The sequence below is a fragment of the Colletotrichum truncatum genome (assembly GCF_014235925.2).
Source record: "Colletotrichum truncatum strain CMES1059 chromosome Unknown Contig_0007, whole genome shotgun sequence".
Taxonomy (NCBI): domain Eukaryota; kingdom Fungi; phylum Ascomycota; class Sordariomycetes; order Glomerellales; family Glomerellaceae; genus Colletotrichum; species Colletotrichum truncatum.
The window spans coordinates 280779-294040 of record NW_027222404.1 but is presented as its reverse complement, the minus strand read 5'-3'; the positions used below and the strand labels follow the sequence as shown (position 1 = coordinate 294040).

Genomic DNA, 13262 nt, shown 5'->3' with positions numbered 1-13262 from the left:
TCCGTTACCGGAAAAGCCCAAAAACGCCATGCTCAGCCGTATCATTCCATGCGCACAGTATTATCCGCTGCCAATCGTCGGTGGTAGCAGGCCGATTCGGTTGACTACTTTAGATCGATTCAGCTGTCGCTGTTGCCAAGCACTCTGGCCAGCAGTACATAGAAGAAGACGAGACCACCAGCGACAAGCAGCTTGTTCTGGTTGAGCCAGCCTCGACCGGCATCCCGCTGCTGCACAACGGCATCAACAACGGCCTGGGCTTGGTGACCACTGCCGGCACCGATGCCGAGCTGGGGACCGCATGAAGCCCCTGCTGCAGTGCCAACCCTGTTCCCTGTCGCAATGTCGACCTTGTTCTCTTTCATCCACTCCCAGTTGGCCTTGTCAACCTCGGGCCACTCGGCACGGAACTTGGCGCCGCCGTCACCGGCCTTAATATTGCCTTTTTGTGTGTTGGATTTTGCGTGGGAACCACCGCCGGTAGAGTTCCACCACTTCGTCCGCCCTGCCAGCATTTTCCGCTCGGCCTCGGTGCTCGACACGGAACCTGTCGTCATCTCCTCACTCGTCATGAAAGAAAGAAGGCCGATCAGAATGGTGGAGACCTCCCAGGCGGGGTTGAAAGATTTTGGGTGGAAGTCAGAGATCGAGAGACATAATCTTGTGGAGGGTTGGAAGCGGCCAGATGGAGTGTGCATTCGGATGGCTGGAGGAGCGAAAGGGTAGTTTGGAGGGAAAACAAGGGTGCCCCAGTACTGGCCGCCATGGTATGGTGTGTTTTCGGGACCGGTGATGATGTAGTGCCACCTAGAATATCGTCAGCAGGAGCTGGCGGGGAGATGTAAGGAACATACTCAAGGATATTGGACTCGGAAGGGTGGGCTTCGATATACGGAGGAGGGTTCTCGGAGATGGTCTTGTACTCGCGAGTCAACTGCAGAACCGTCAGTGCCGATCCAGAATGAGAAGGGGGCAGCATGGCGTACCCGCTTCTGCGCTGCCCTACTGGCTGCCATGGTTGAGGAGTGTTTGGAAGGAAACGCTGGAGATCGAGGATGAGGACAAGGCGTGTCTGGATGACAGAAGACGACGTAATCAAGGGCACTCCAGAAGAAGGCTCACGTGGCTTAACGAAGAAAACAAAAAAGAAGGTAGCAAAATATAACACAGATGGGAAAGTTGAAAGTGACAGAAACCGCAGCGTGCCGTGTGGGAGTTGAGTGATGAGTAGACAAATGTACCGTTTGGGATGAAGTTGATGGTTTGGAGAAGAGCAGAGCCGATCGGAAACAAGCAATGTAGTGGAGGATAGTGGACAATGGACGGGTTGGGGAATGCGGCGAGGCTGTGATAGCCGCAGGGTGCATGCGGCAGAAGGTACGTACCATAGGTTCCCCTTCCTCAGCACGGATACCAGTGCCCGGTGACTTCGGCCTGCGTTCAGGATGCCCCACCTATTATGTCACTGCACTTGCCCTGTGCAATGCACTATTTCAGCCACAGAATTTCCACCAAGGAGGGGAGGGGAGTCTGATCGCCACACTTTGAGTGTACGTACTGTGTAGCTTCTTTGCAAGTGTGGCTCGACCTCTGAGCCCCCATCAACCACGTTTCCCCCAATCAGCGTGCTTGGTGCTCATCCCGGTCCGTCCCTTTGTCGCCCGTGCTCCACGCTGCATCTCGAAATTCAACCGAAGCCTACCGACTGGTGTCGTTCCCGGCTTATCGTCGCTCTAAAGCTTCTCTATAGCTCATTTTAGGTCTGACGACACACGTCGCCTGCTCAAAATGGCTTCTCAAACGGGCTCGAGCGGAAGCTCTGTGAGTGTCATTTGCAATAACCTCTCTGCTGCCCTATTTTCGCTAACCACAAACTTCCCACTTCCATAGGCTTCCAACCCTATCAGCAAGCTCAAGACTGGACCCGATGCCCTGCGAAAGGAAGCTGAGTCCTCGGCTGAGTTCGAGAAGCTGCAGGAGGAGGCCAAGATCAGAAGGCTTCAAGCATTGGCAAGCCATTACCGCCCTACGACCTGCGATACTTGTGCTAATGCCGACCCTAGCTCGCGGAGCAGAACTCCCAGCCTATGACCATCAACCGCCTCCAGGTTCATGGCGCTACGAACACTAGAAGAGGCTTCCTCGACCCCATCTTCAAGCCCCTCTTGACTGAAGATGTCAACAGCTCTTCAACTCTTGGCGAGGTGGCTGCTAGATTGGGCGAGGCCAGAGGAAAGCTCGAGAGACTAGGTATGGGCTACTCACTTTAATATTTGACGGTAGATTCTGACTTAGCCAGGCATCTTTCACCCCGAACCCAAGGTCCACATTAACGGCTCCGATCCTTCCGACCCTTCTGCCACCCCCACCGATGTCGACGTTGATATCGTCGTCAAGGAACTGTCTCGTTACAAGTTCAACGCTGGAACCGATGTCGGAAACAGCGAGGGTTCCGCTTACACCTCTCTGCTCTGGCGTAACATTTTTGGTGGTGCCGAGCAGCTTACCGTTAATGCCAGCGCTGGCACCCGAACCCGATCCGCATACAGCGCGAACCTGAGCGCTCCTGTCCACAGCAACCCCGACACGAGAGTTGCCCTGGAGGCATTGGCTTCTGCGACCGATAAGTCATGGGCCGCCCACGAGGAGGTGCTGAAGGGAGGAAATCTGCGCTTCTCTTGGCTCTCCAGCCCCAAGGACATGCACTCGCTCGAATACTCTGCCATCTGGCGTCAAGTCACGGGCCTGCGCGATAATGCTAGCCCGACTGTCCGAGCCGATGCCGGAGACTCTATCAAGAGCTCTATTAAGCACACCTACCAGCGTGACCAGAGAGATAACCCGCAGCTGCCCCAAAGCGGCTACATGCTGCGTTCCGTCTTCGAGCTGGCAGGTGTCGGCACTCTCGGTGGTGACGTCGCCTTTTCCAAGAACGAGCTCGAGGTTGGTGGTGCGGTGCCCATCCCTCTTCCCGGTGTCCAGGGACGCTCTGGTATTTCCATTGGCGGAGGCTTCCGTTTCGGTATGCTCTACCCCCTTCCTCTGGGATTCTCTTCTGGCGGTAAGGCGCAACCTAGCCGCATCAACGATAGATTCCAGCTTGGTGGACCTACCGACGTGAGAGGCTTCCACTATGGCGGCCTCGGGCCCCATGACGGACAGGATGCCGTCGGAGGCGACGTTTTCGCTGCCGGTAGCGTGAACATGCTATTCCCCTTGCCCTACAAGGGTCCTGACTCGGCCCTCCGCTTCCAAGTTTTCGCGAACGGAGGAAGACTCGTGGCGCTGAAGAACAAGGGTAAGGGCTCCTCAGCCGAGGGTCTGGATTCTCGCACTGTCGCAGGGAGCATGTGGAGAGCTCTGAACGACCTGACTACTGGTCTGCCCACGACTGCTGCAGGCGTTGGCTTGGTCTATGCTCACCCTGTCGCTCGCTTTGAGCTTAACTTCAGCCTGCCTCTGGTGTTGAGAAGGGGCGAGCAGGGCACCAAGGGCCTGCAAGTTGGTGTCGGCATCAACTTCTTGTAAAAGTTGATTTCCGCGAACTTACTGTACCATCCCTTCTGGTCGGCATATAGCGAGCCTAAAAGAATTTCTGTATAACTAAAAATACCTACCATAGAAGCTCACCAAATTCAATGTTTCAACAGTCAAAGGCACTGTCCCGGTACAGTCGCTTCAATATGATCTCGCCCCGTCAGACTATCAATTTCGAATAAGAATCAACACATCCCATGCTATTCGGTTGTCCTTACAAGTTGGCTCGGCTCTAGTTGATTCGGTTCGTATTTGCAAAGCCAAGACAAACAAGATGCAACTACACAATGATACGGACAAAACAAGTCCTGGGTTCAGTTCCTGTCAGTGGACACGCTCACGTGGGTCTCAGAATGAAGCCGCGGGTGTGACTTCAAATGGTGCTACTTGTTTCGCGTTAAGCCTTACGAAGTTACTTGTGTTTGCCTATGTCAGTGAACTTCTATTAAGTCCTAACTGGGGACCTGATCTATACAGATCATAACAATCCACAAATGCCGAGGACCTTGGTCCTAAATATCCAACCAATTCCAATGGTATAATGCAACAGTCTGACCTGTGGTGAGTATTACAGGCCCGGTCTCTCTCTCTCTCCCTTCTACAATTTCATGTGGTAAATGTCTCGCTATTGTGGTAGCTCGTGCCTTACGGTTGGTTCTGGAGGTAATTCGGGGGTTGTTGATTGCTGCCCATCCCTTCTCGAATATCCGAGTTTGGCATATGCAGGAGATGCAACCGAGACTGTGGGCGTCGATCTACTGGTATCCAGTGCCAAGTTCGCCGCTTTTGTTCTCTTTTTCTCTCGTAGCAGCAGTATTGTGAGTACGGCGACCGCGATTGTCAGCGGTACACCGATGCCAACACCGATACCTGCCGCTGCGCCAGCGGGGATACGATCGCTAGATTCTGCCGCACTTGAGCAGACGGGAATCGCTGTGCCGCTGGGTCCGCCGCCCGTGGACGTGGGCTCGATACCTAGATCCACGGCCACAGCCGTGTTCAACAAGAGTCTGCCCTTTGGCCGCGGCATCGTAAAGTTGCCTTTGGCACAGTCGTTCCGGCCATTGCACGTCCAGATAGCGCCATCGAAGCAATAATTGACGCCGCTGTGGGACCCTCGAGCTGAGTAGAAATAGTAATTAGTGTAGTTCTGTGCTCGTTCTCCTGCTTGTTTTCTTCAAAATCAAACTTACTACTGTCACGGCAAATTGTTGGACACCCGCTGGCTCGGAATTCCTTATCTGTACAGGAATTGCGGTACATCGTCCACGCATTTGGCTCTAAACAGAGGCCATTGGTGAGACAGTAGTGACTGGAGCTACCGCAGCATGCGACAGCATTATCGTCACCAACCCTGGGGCATGGTATCCCGTCAAGATCACGGGAACCATCAGGAAAGTAGCACTCCTGGCCGACAACTACGGCGGCCAATGTCAAGATAGCGAGAATGCGATGGCTATGTCGTTGCATTGTTGCGACTTTTCCACATGATGAGTAAAATAGAGGGAAGTCAGAGGTCAGCACATTAATCAAATGGTCCAATGTTAAATGGAACAACACCCGCGGAGAACAGCCATGTTGGCCGAGCCTGATTCCTGGCAGTGTCTTGCAATCATGTCCACTCATCGACTGTTGTGTTGCCCGACTAGGGATTTGAAAGTCTTCCAAGCATCTCATAGCCGCTCTGTTTTACTCGCCCAATTCTGCAGCTACCTAGGTATTCCTGCAGATCGCGCTGACATTTGTCTTGGTTACTCATGGCTAACTCGTTGCTGGAGCGAGCCGAGATGCTAGCTCGACCGAATTAGGCACCGGATGAACTAACAGCCTTGGCAGACTGTTAATAATTACGTGTCCCTTGAACTAGTTCCTGCACTGTCAAATGAATAATGAACTGCTTGAAAAACCTGCCTCACTCATACTGTATACGTATAAAGAAGTCTCGGTGGTGCTGTCTGTGGCGAGTCTCACATACTAACTATGTATCTGTTCCAATCAACAGAACCGGTGGGGAACTGCGCTAGAAGCCGAAGCCTCACTTCGCCTTGTAAGGCTCTCTGCATGGTGAACAAGTGTGGCACAGTCGGGCAACCACAGTGGCGTTTGCAACTGATATCCAATTGGTTGGTAAACGACCCTTTGGATGGACTGGGGAAATTTTGTCTGATTAGGGGAATATACACTCAATGCGGGCGGGACTGTCACCTTCGTCACGGTGATGAGGTAACATTATTGTCAAATTCTTTGTTCATTTACCCTCGATCGAACTTCATCAAGTTGGATATCTCGTCATTTGATCGCCGTTGATGAAACTCTTACTCTGTAGTGGCCGATACCGATGCTCACCCTATATCATGGAGGCATGTGACTGCAGGGTAAGCGGGGGAGCGGTATAGTTGCCCCCCGACATATTGAAAGGTTCAACAGCGGTTACCCTGAAATATACCTAGTGAGCGTTGAATGGTCAGAGATACGTTATCCAGCTTTTAGCTCACTTTCTACACCTTGCTCTTCAGACTTCCCACGGGCTTGGATTCAAGCCCTCCAGTACTCAATGAGATTTAATAACAATAGATTTTCTATCCCATGGTGCCTATGAAGTGCTGCTGGGCTACAGGTACATAGGATATGTAGCCATAGCCAATCAGAAACAGACAGTTGAGTTTTTTTCCAGTCCATACCTACAATCCACGAAATTTGGAGAAATATGGACCACTTTGTGGCTCGCAATGTACCTGTAGCCATACAGCCATTGAAGGGATAGTAAGGGAAAAGCAAATAAAACCAAGTGTTGATTCTTCTTGTCTGGCTAGAAAAGTTACTCGATATTATCTCGTCATCTCGTCAATAAGAACTGGCAAGCCCCAGAAGTTGAATACGTCCGATAGCATCATGCATATGAAGAGTACGATTGCTGGGGTTTTGTGCTGTGATTATGACGGAACATTAATCGATTGCCAGAGCTGGCTGGTGTCATTGCTCTCAACATATGAGCTCGCTCGAGCTTCTTGATGGTCTGGGCGCAACAATGGCGTGAGTGTTGAAAAGTCAATTCTTGAAAACGCGGAAGACCATCATTAGACAAGATACAACCAAACCATTTCATCTGAAAATGGAACTACCGTTATCGAAAAGTCCAATTGGACTGTTACTTCGCAATTTCCAGGCCTGTTCCCGGCGTGCCCAACATTGGACGAACAAATCAAAGTCTGCTTTTGCAATTGAAGAAGTTTCAACACTCATACGTGGTGGTAAAAGTAGGCATTGTATTTGCCGATTATTAAGATTTTGGAGAGCCGTACAATTAAAAGCTCTTGGGACTGCATAGGCCCGAATTATCTATCCTGTATGTTTGCCATGTATCATCTCGAAGTACCGATGCCAACGCCGAGTATGCATAACGTAAAACACCTATTGCAACAGCTTCTTGACCAGATCCGCAACCGACTGGATGACGGGGTACTTGGGGAAGGCGGGCTTGTACACCTGAGACTCTATTAGCATGCAGCCACATGAGTTGTCACAACCCAAATAACTTACCGACTGGCATCGAGCGTTGAACTCGTTCGTAGAGCCCTTGATCAACGACAGCTCATCACCGGGAACACCCAGCTTTACGAGCGGGCCCGACTCGGGTGCAACCTTGTCCCACCCGGGTCCGGCAGCAGGGTTCTTGATCCACTCAACGAACCACTTGTGAATAGAGTCGGCCAAGGCCTGCTGCTCCTCAGTGACTCCCGAAAGAGCCTCAAAGCACTCATTACCACCGTGGAAGAAGGGAACTTCAGTGCCGTGAGTGGGCGCAGTGTTGGGGGGTCCGACGACGTTGTCATAGGCGCCGAAGAAACGGTAGACCCAGGTATCCTGCGCCGCACTACGGATGTCCTGCAGGTAGTCTACCGCGCAGTTGAAGCGGGCATCGCCGTACTGAGCGCCGCTGCGAAGGGATTCGGTCTCGTAGTCAGAGGCGTTGTAGGCCTCGATCAAGACAGAATCCTCAATGTGCGCACTGTCTGCGTCAAAGGTGTTGATCCAGGAGCTAAAGTTAGTGTTCTCGCCGCCGTATACGATGCTGAAGATAGTACCCTCACCGTTCGAGGTGCCGGTCAAGAGAGGCACGTGAGAGGCATACTTGCCGGCGGCAAAGCGTGCAGCGTAGTCGGAGTGACGCGTTATGTCGTCAACGACAGGGGTGAACCAGGTGTTGAAGGTCGAGTTGAAGTTGGCAGTCTGGAAGGCGTACAGATCGACCTTGCGGAGGCAGTCCAATTGACCCTCGCCACCAGCGGGGCACCCGACTTCGGCGGCGACGGCATTTAGAGCCTCATTGACCGGCGCGTAACCGGGACCGGAGACGGCATTGGCGCTCATCTGCACGGCACCCTTAAGCCAAGTGTCGGGATGGTTCCAGAGATAATGGTCAACTTGGACACCGCCTGAAGAGTGACCGCCAAATACGATGTGATTGGGGTTTCCTCCGAATGCTGGCCTGGCGTTAGCGACGTGTCACATTAATCGGTAGTTGAGATGGCATCGGAGATAACTTACCCTGAATGTTCTCGTGGATCCAATCAAGAGCCTTCTCGACGTCCAGGATGCTAAAGTTCTGGGACTCATCAGGATTGGAATCCTTCAACTCCGCAGAGTGGGGGGAGGCAAAGATGCTCTCGCGGGTGTTGAAGTTGACATAGACGACGCCATTCCGCGCAAAGTTGCTTCCCTGCAACTGAGGGTTGCTGCTGGAGCCGGTGACCATAGCACCGCCGTACATGTACACAAAGACCTAGACGAGGCTCTGGTTAGTTTTAAAGGGGCAATTATGGGACTAATCTTGTCGGGACACTCACGGGCAGGTCCTTTCCGTTCGGGGGAGACCAGATATTGAGGTTCAGACAATCCTCGCCCTGCTGGGTGAAGGAAGTGCCTGAGATGGCCTGAGGGCATGTTGGGCCGTAAGCCGTCGCGTCAAAGGTTGCTGTGGACTCGGGAACAGCTTGAGGCGCTCGCCATCTGAACAGGGACTGTTAGCACATGTCAATTGATGAAAATCGCAATGATCTGCATACCGGTTCTCCCCGCCCGTAGTGGCCGCAAAAGGGATACCCAGGAAGACCGAGTTATGGGAGTCATCACGGAAGCCATTGAACGTGCCCTGGGGAAGGACGACACTCGTAGGCCGTGTGACGTTGACGCATGCACCTGCCGCCGTGTGAGGGAAGACAGACACAGCTAAGGCCAGGCTTGCGCCCGTCGTGAAGACATCGACAAGTCCCATGATGCACACTTTGTTGACGTTCGGGCGAGGTACGGAAAGGGGTGAAGGGCAACTAGTCCAAGCCGATGGGAGCGTCCATGCAGGTTCATATCAACTACGACCGACGCTCCTTTTACTAAGATCCTTACAGCTGCAGATGTGGGCTGGCACTTAGGTGGCGATAGCTCTTCAGGTGGAGAGCAAAACCACACATATCAAGGGTTTACATCCATGCCAACTCCGCTTAAATGGGACTCCGCTCGCCTCTCATTGCTCTATCCAGCGCGGAAGGGTCATCTTCGGAATACTCATTAAATAGACCAGCCTAGGCAGCCTAGGATCAGGGTCACCTTACCAGTGTCAACGGAACGAAGTCCACAAATTTCTTTGTAAAAAGCTCCACTGCCGGAGTTCTCGGCGTTACCCCCCGCGGTCAAGAGGGGTTCTACTCCGTATGTTAAAGGAATGGCGAGATCTGACAGAGTGCATGGCTCTAAAGAATATGCAAAGCACCTTATTGACCTTGTCGACGCCCACGTTGCAGAACGCAGCTCAGCCACCCCGGCAGTCTCAACCAGCCCTGGCTTTCTCATGGGTTCTCCACCAGGAGAGAGAATTTGGTGATCAATAATATCACGCAACAGGCCAGTCCCCTGCTGATCCCTTCCAACATCCCCTGTTGGGGTCCCTGCTTGACCCCTGTCTCAGCGCCGAAGATGCGGGGCCTGGCCAACGTGTGCCTACACACACTACACTACTGATGCCGCTACTGCATGGAAGGCTCTCAACATCACGAAAAAACCTGATACGACCACTCCACGTCCTCAAAGGCCATTGGGCCCGATCAGCTGGCGCCGATGATTCTTCGGTTCGTGAATTCTGGGTCAAACTAGTTAGTCTTAACCAAATGAGAGCCAAGATTCGCAATTGTGCCCATTCCCGATCACTAGCTCCGGAATTCCCCCTCTCCGCGCAGGCTGGAGGCAAACATGAGCAGATGTGAACACGGATATGTCCTGTACCAAGCACCTCAGCTAGTGTTGCCGCATGCCGTATCCCTACATATTATGAAATGGTAGACAGACGGCGTGAAATGCGCAACCCTGCTGGGTTGAACTGTGACTAGACTGGATTGAAAACAAGCGTGATGCAGTAGGGGTCAGACCAAAATGTCCGTGGCCCAGCTACTTGGTCACAGATCGAGCAATAAGACCTGAGGGACATCCACAACCGTTTACTCATCTGTCTTCCTTGCACAGACAAGACACCGTTGATCTAGGTCGCGATGGCGGAGGGTCTCGGTCAAGTGGTAGGTGGCAGTCCTTGTGCTGCTATCAAGCTTAACCATAGCTGTGAATCTCTCTCTGATTTTTGACGTCATTTTCAGGTCTCATGGTATATCTGTACCGTTGCAGCAGCCATCTTTCTTCTGCTCCGGTTGTGGGTTCGCTTCCGCAGGTTTAAGACTCTCGGTGTTGACGATGGCCTCCTCATCCTGTCGCTATGTTGTCTCATCGGAGACCTAATCATCCAACAGCACATGTGGAATCTCGGCATGTCTGAGATTCCCAAAGCCAGCAGAGAAGAATTTATTCAGATCATGCAGGTAAGTTTATGATCCTTGGCCAACATGTTATGGTCTGTGAAGCTAACCGATGGAACTTGAATGAAGATGATTGTACCAGGATCGATTCTATACGTTACCTCGCTATGGGCCATCAAGATCGCACTCGTATTATTCTACAAAAGAATTGCAGCCCCCGGAACAAAACTGCAGGTCATTTACAACGTCACCATCGTGCTCCTGGTAGCTTCATGGGCCACAATCTTTTTCCACATCATTTTCCAGTGTTACCCCCACAACAAGAGGTGGTCTTTGGACCCCACCTGTAAGTCGACAACAGCACTCTTTGGGCTCTTGGTTTGCAAATAAATAACGTTTTGTAGATCAGTGTAACCCAACGGATGCAGAAATCAACTATTGGTTGACTATCCTTCGTAAGTACCCCTCGAAAATTGACGTTTGGGGTTAAGCTAACCGGTCGCAGTCAATATTGGTTCCGATGTTGTTAGTAAGTAACAAAGTAGAAAGGTTGTCCATTCAGATCCTTGGTTAACATTCAAAAGCCATCAGTTTACCTATTTCAATGGTTTTGAAGTTGCAAATGAAGATGAAGCAAAAGCTCGGCGTGGCTGCCATCTTCGCTCTTGGTTTCTTCGTTATCATAGCCAGCAGTATGTCCCAACCGTTGCAAGTCTACCACGTGAAGCACATACTAACGACAACAGTCATCCGCGCCTACTATTCCAAACGCAACGAGACTATGCTGACCTGCACGGTCTCCATGATCGAAACAGCGGTCGCAATTATCGCCGCATCTCTTCCAGGTTCGTTGACGCCCAGTCACACCCAGCCTGTACTAGATCTGACGTTGCTAACTTACGGCCAGCACTTCGCACCCTCCTCCTCGGCCACACCTCGACTGCCGGAACCAACTCGAACTACGGACATTACGAGCTCTCTTCAGCAGGAATTGACCGTACGCGTCGAACACAGCAAAGTCGTATAACGACCACCGTAGTTGGCGGAACACGCAACAAGGATAATGACTCGGAGGATGAGTTAGTCAAAGAGGGGGGCCGCCTTAGTGCTTCTGGACAAGGCCGCCTGACACCAACAGAGGACAAGCCTAACGCCATCTCTGTGAGCACAACTTTCCAGATGCATCATGGGCTTGATGAGCACAACACGCTACCCAATGGCAAATTCAATCAGTACCCCTAAGGATGGTACTGAGTGGATCTCCCAGCGACTTTTTTTTTTTTCCTTTTCCATATTTTTTATATGCACGTCCTTTGGTCCTGGTCCTGCGACGGATTATCATATGGGATGTGGTTTTCGGCACGCTGCTGAAGCCGTAATCCGATGTTGAGCTCAAATTGTTTTCATTGACGGGGAAAAGCCTTAAAAACTGCCGGTGATATTTGACGTTCCGGCGTGTGAAAAGATGAGGTACACTTGGCGGGGCAGGCGGATCAGTTGATGCAGCATACATGAACAGTAACAAACATGCAAGACTGGAACTAAAGAAGAATAATTATCATAATAGAGAAGATACCCAACAAGCATACAAGTTTCGCTTCCATCTGTATCGTCATTCATCATTAGCCCGCTTATAACTCCAACTGACCAAAGTAAACAAATATTCCACAGAGCCAGGCACTACCTCCAAGCTAGAGCTGCATCAAAGGTTGGCAGTTCCTCGCCTACCGGTTCTGATGTCTCATGGCCGGACGCTTCAGTGGAGATCTGGAGTGGCACTGAGAGGCAAACCTTTGTACCCGAGACTGACGTTTGTAGATGCAGAACATACGTCCGAGCAAGGTAACAGCTGTAGAAAGTCGGGAGAAACATCTTTTGAGTGGTTGGCAGTTGAAGCGGCACTGTGGCGGCTGCCCTCCAAACAGTTGAGCCTTGTCCTTGCACGCTATCCTCGCGAGTCCATGTGATCTGCCCCACATCGGTTGCTGGAAGCTTGATCGATGTGACATATTTCAACTCATGTTTGATGCAACCTGAGTTTCTTGCTTCTCCAAGTTCAGGAAGCGTCTTCATAGACACTGCACTGAACCACGTAAGTGCCTCAAGCTTAAGTTGGGCGACTTTTACCTCTGGAGGTGTGGTAAAGGGAGAATCAGAGACAAAGCTGAAGTCGATCACGGCCGAAGCAGGGACTTCTTCAAGTTGATGCCCAGTGGTACCAAGGTGAAGAGCTCTTGGTTGAGAAGCAGTCACGTCCAAAGAATATTTTTCCATTGAAAGTACTTTCTTGCGAATGGACTTTGACTTTCTGAGAGCATATCGCGTGTCCAAATTGGTGATCCTTAGAGGAGGGTCTTCTGGGAAGGCGGGAATGACCTTGATTGCGCGGCTAGCCTCAGTTGCTTGGCTCAAGTTGGAGGTATGCTTTTGCAGTACACGAGCCAAAACAACGTATTCGACGCTTGCCATGACTGGAGACATGTCGTCTTTCTCCCAGCCACCCATAGTAGGGGGAAGTCGCATGTGGAGATCATGAATATGCCCAGATTCCAAGACGTCGTCGCAAGGGTCTTTGAGGAGTGTTTGAGGGATAGTAAACTCAAAGGGAGCATTATATGTTGTTCCAGCCTTGAACACACGGTCTGCGGGATAAACTTTTTCGTCTATCGGCATGTCCAACCTGAGAAAATCATTGTCAATGACTTTGGGGACAGGTAGCATGTCGATTCGAGTGTGCGAGGTGCCAACGAGTGTGATTTGAAGCCAGTGAAAAGGAATATCAATCTCTGGGCACAATAACACAGACCCAGAGACCGAGGATCCGTTTGTATAGATTTTGGAGATGTAATGATTATCGATGTTGATGTTAAGGCCCATCTTGGATTGAGTCAGCCGTGGATCATGGCTGAATATAGGCACAAAAAGAGA

The 13262-nt window shown here is 51.4% G+C and overlaps 6 protein-coding genes across 6 annotated transcripts; 2 read left to right on the top strand and 4 right to left on the bottom strand.

Moving 5' to 3' along the window:
• Positions 1-119: 119 nt before the first annotated feature.
• On the bottom strand, positions 120-1016 carry CTRU02_210460 (Ubiquitin-conjugating enzyme E2 6; the record flags this gene model as incomplete). The annotated part of the gene is made up of 3 exons (XM_036732172.1): positions 120-807; positions 855-934; positions 987-1016. 3 exons carry the CDS (start codon positions 1014-1016, stop codon positions 120-122), a joined length of 798 nt encoding a protein of 265 aa, XP_036576098.1.
• Positions 1017-1788: 772 nt separating this feature from the next.
• Positions 1789-3528, top strand: CTRU02_210459 (surface antigen; the record flags this gene model as incomplete). The annotated part of the gene is made up of 4 exons (XM_036732173.1): positions 1789-1821; positions 1891-2038; positions 2071-2250; positions 2300-3528. 4 exons carry the CDS (start codon positions 1789-1791, stop codon positions 3526-3528), a joined length of 1590 nt encoding a protein of 529 aa, XP_036576099.1.
• A 634-nt stretch (positions 3529-4162) lies between these two features.
• Positions 4163-5007, bottom strand: CTRU02_210458 (uncharacterized protein; the record flags this gene model as incomplete). Its single annotated transcript, XM_070205452.1, has 2 exons — positions 4163-4659; positions 4716-5007. 2 exons carry the CDS (start codon positions 5005-5007, stop codon positions 4163-4165), a joined length of 789 nt encoding a protein of 262 aa, XP_070060695.1.
• Positions 5008-6948: 1941 nt separating this feature from the next.
• On the bottom strand, positions 6949-8812 carry CTRU02_210457 (acetylcholinesterase precursor; the record flags this gene model as incomplete). Its single annotated transcript, XM_036732176.1, has 5 exons — positions 6949-7023; positions 7078-8021; positions 8086-8320; positions 8385-8547; positions 8604-8812. The coding sequence occupies 5 exons, from the start codon at positions 8810-8812 to the stop codon at positions 6949-6951; spliced, it is 1626 nt and encodes a 541-aa protein (XP_036576102.1).
• A 1264-nt stretch (positions 8813-10076) lies between these two features.
• Positions 10077-11576, top strand: CTRU02_210456 (uncharacterized protein; the record flags this gene model as incomplete). The annotated part of the gene is made up of 8 exons (XM_070205451.1): positions 10077-10100; positions 10179-10397; positions 10464-10680; positions 10739-10789; positions 10840-10863; positions 10919-11026; positions 11081-11179; positions 11242-11576. The coding sequence occupies 8 exons, from the start codon at positions 10077-10079 to the stop codon at positions 11574-11576; spliced, it is 1077 nt and encodes a 358-aa protein (XP_070060694.1).
• Positions 11577-12014: 438 nt separating this feature from the next.
• Positions 12015-13211, bottom strand: CTRU02_210455 (arrestin domain-containing protein; the record flags this gene model as incomplete). Its single annotated transcript, XM_036732178.1, has 1 exon — positions 12015-13211. One exon carries the CDS (start codon positions 13209-13211, stop codon positions 12015-12017), a length of 1197 nt encoding a protein of 398 aa, XP_036576104.1.
• Between the last annotated feature and the right edge of the window lie 51 nt (positions 13212-13262).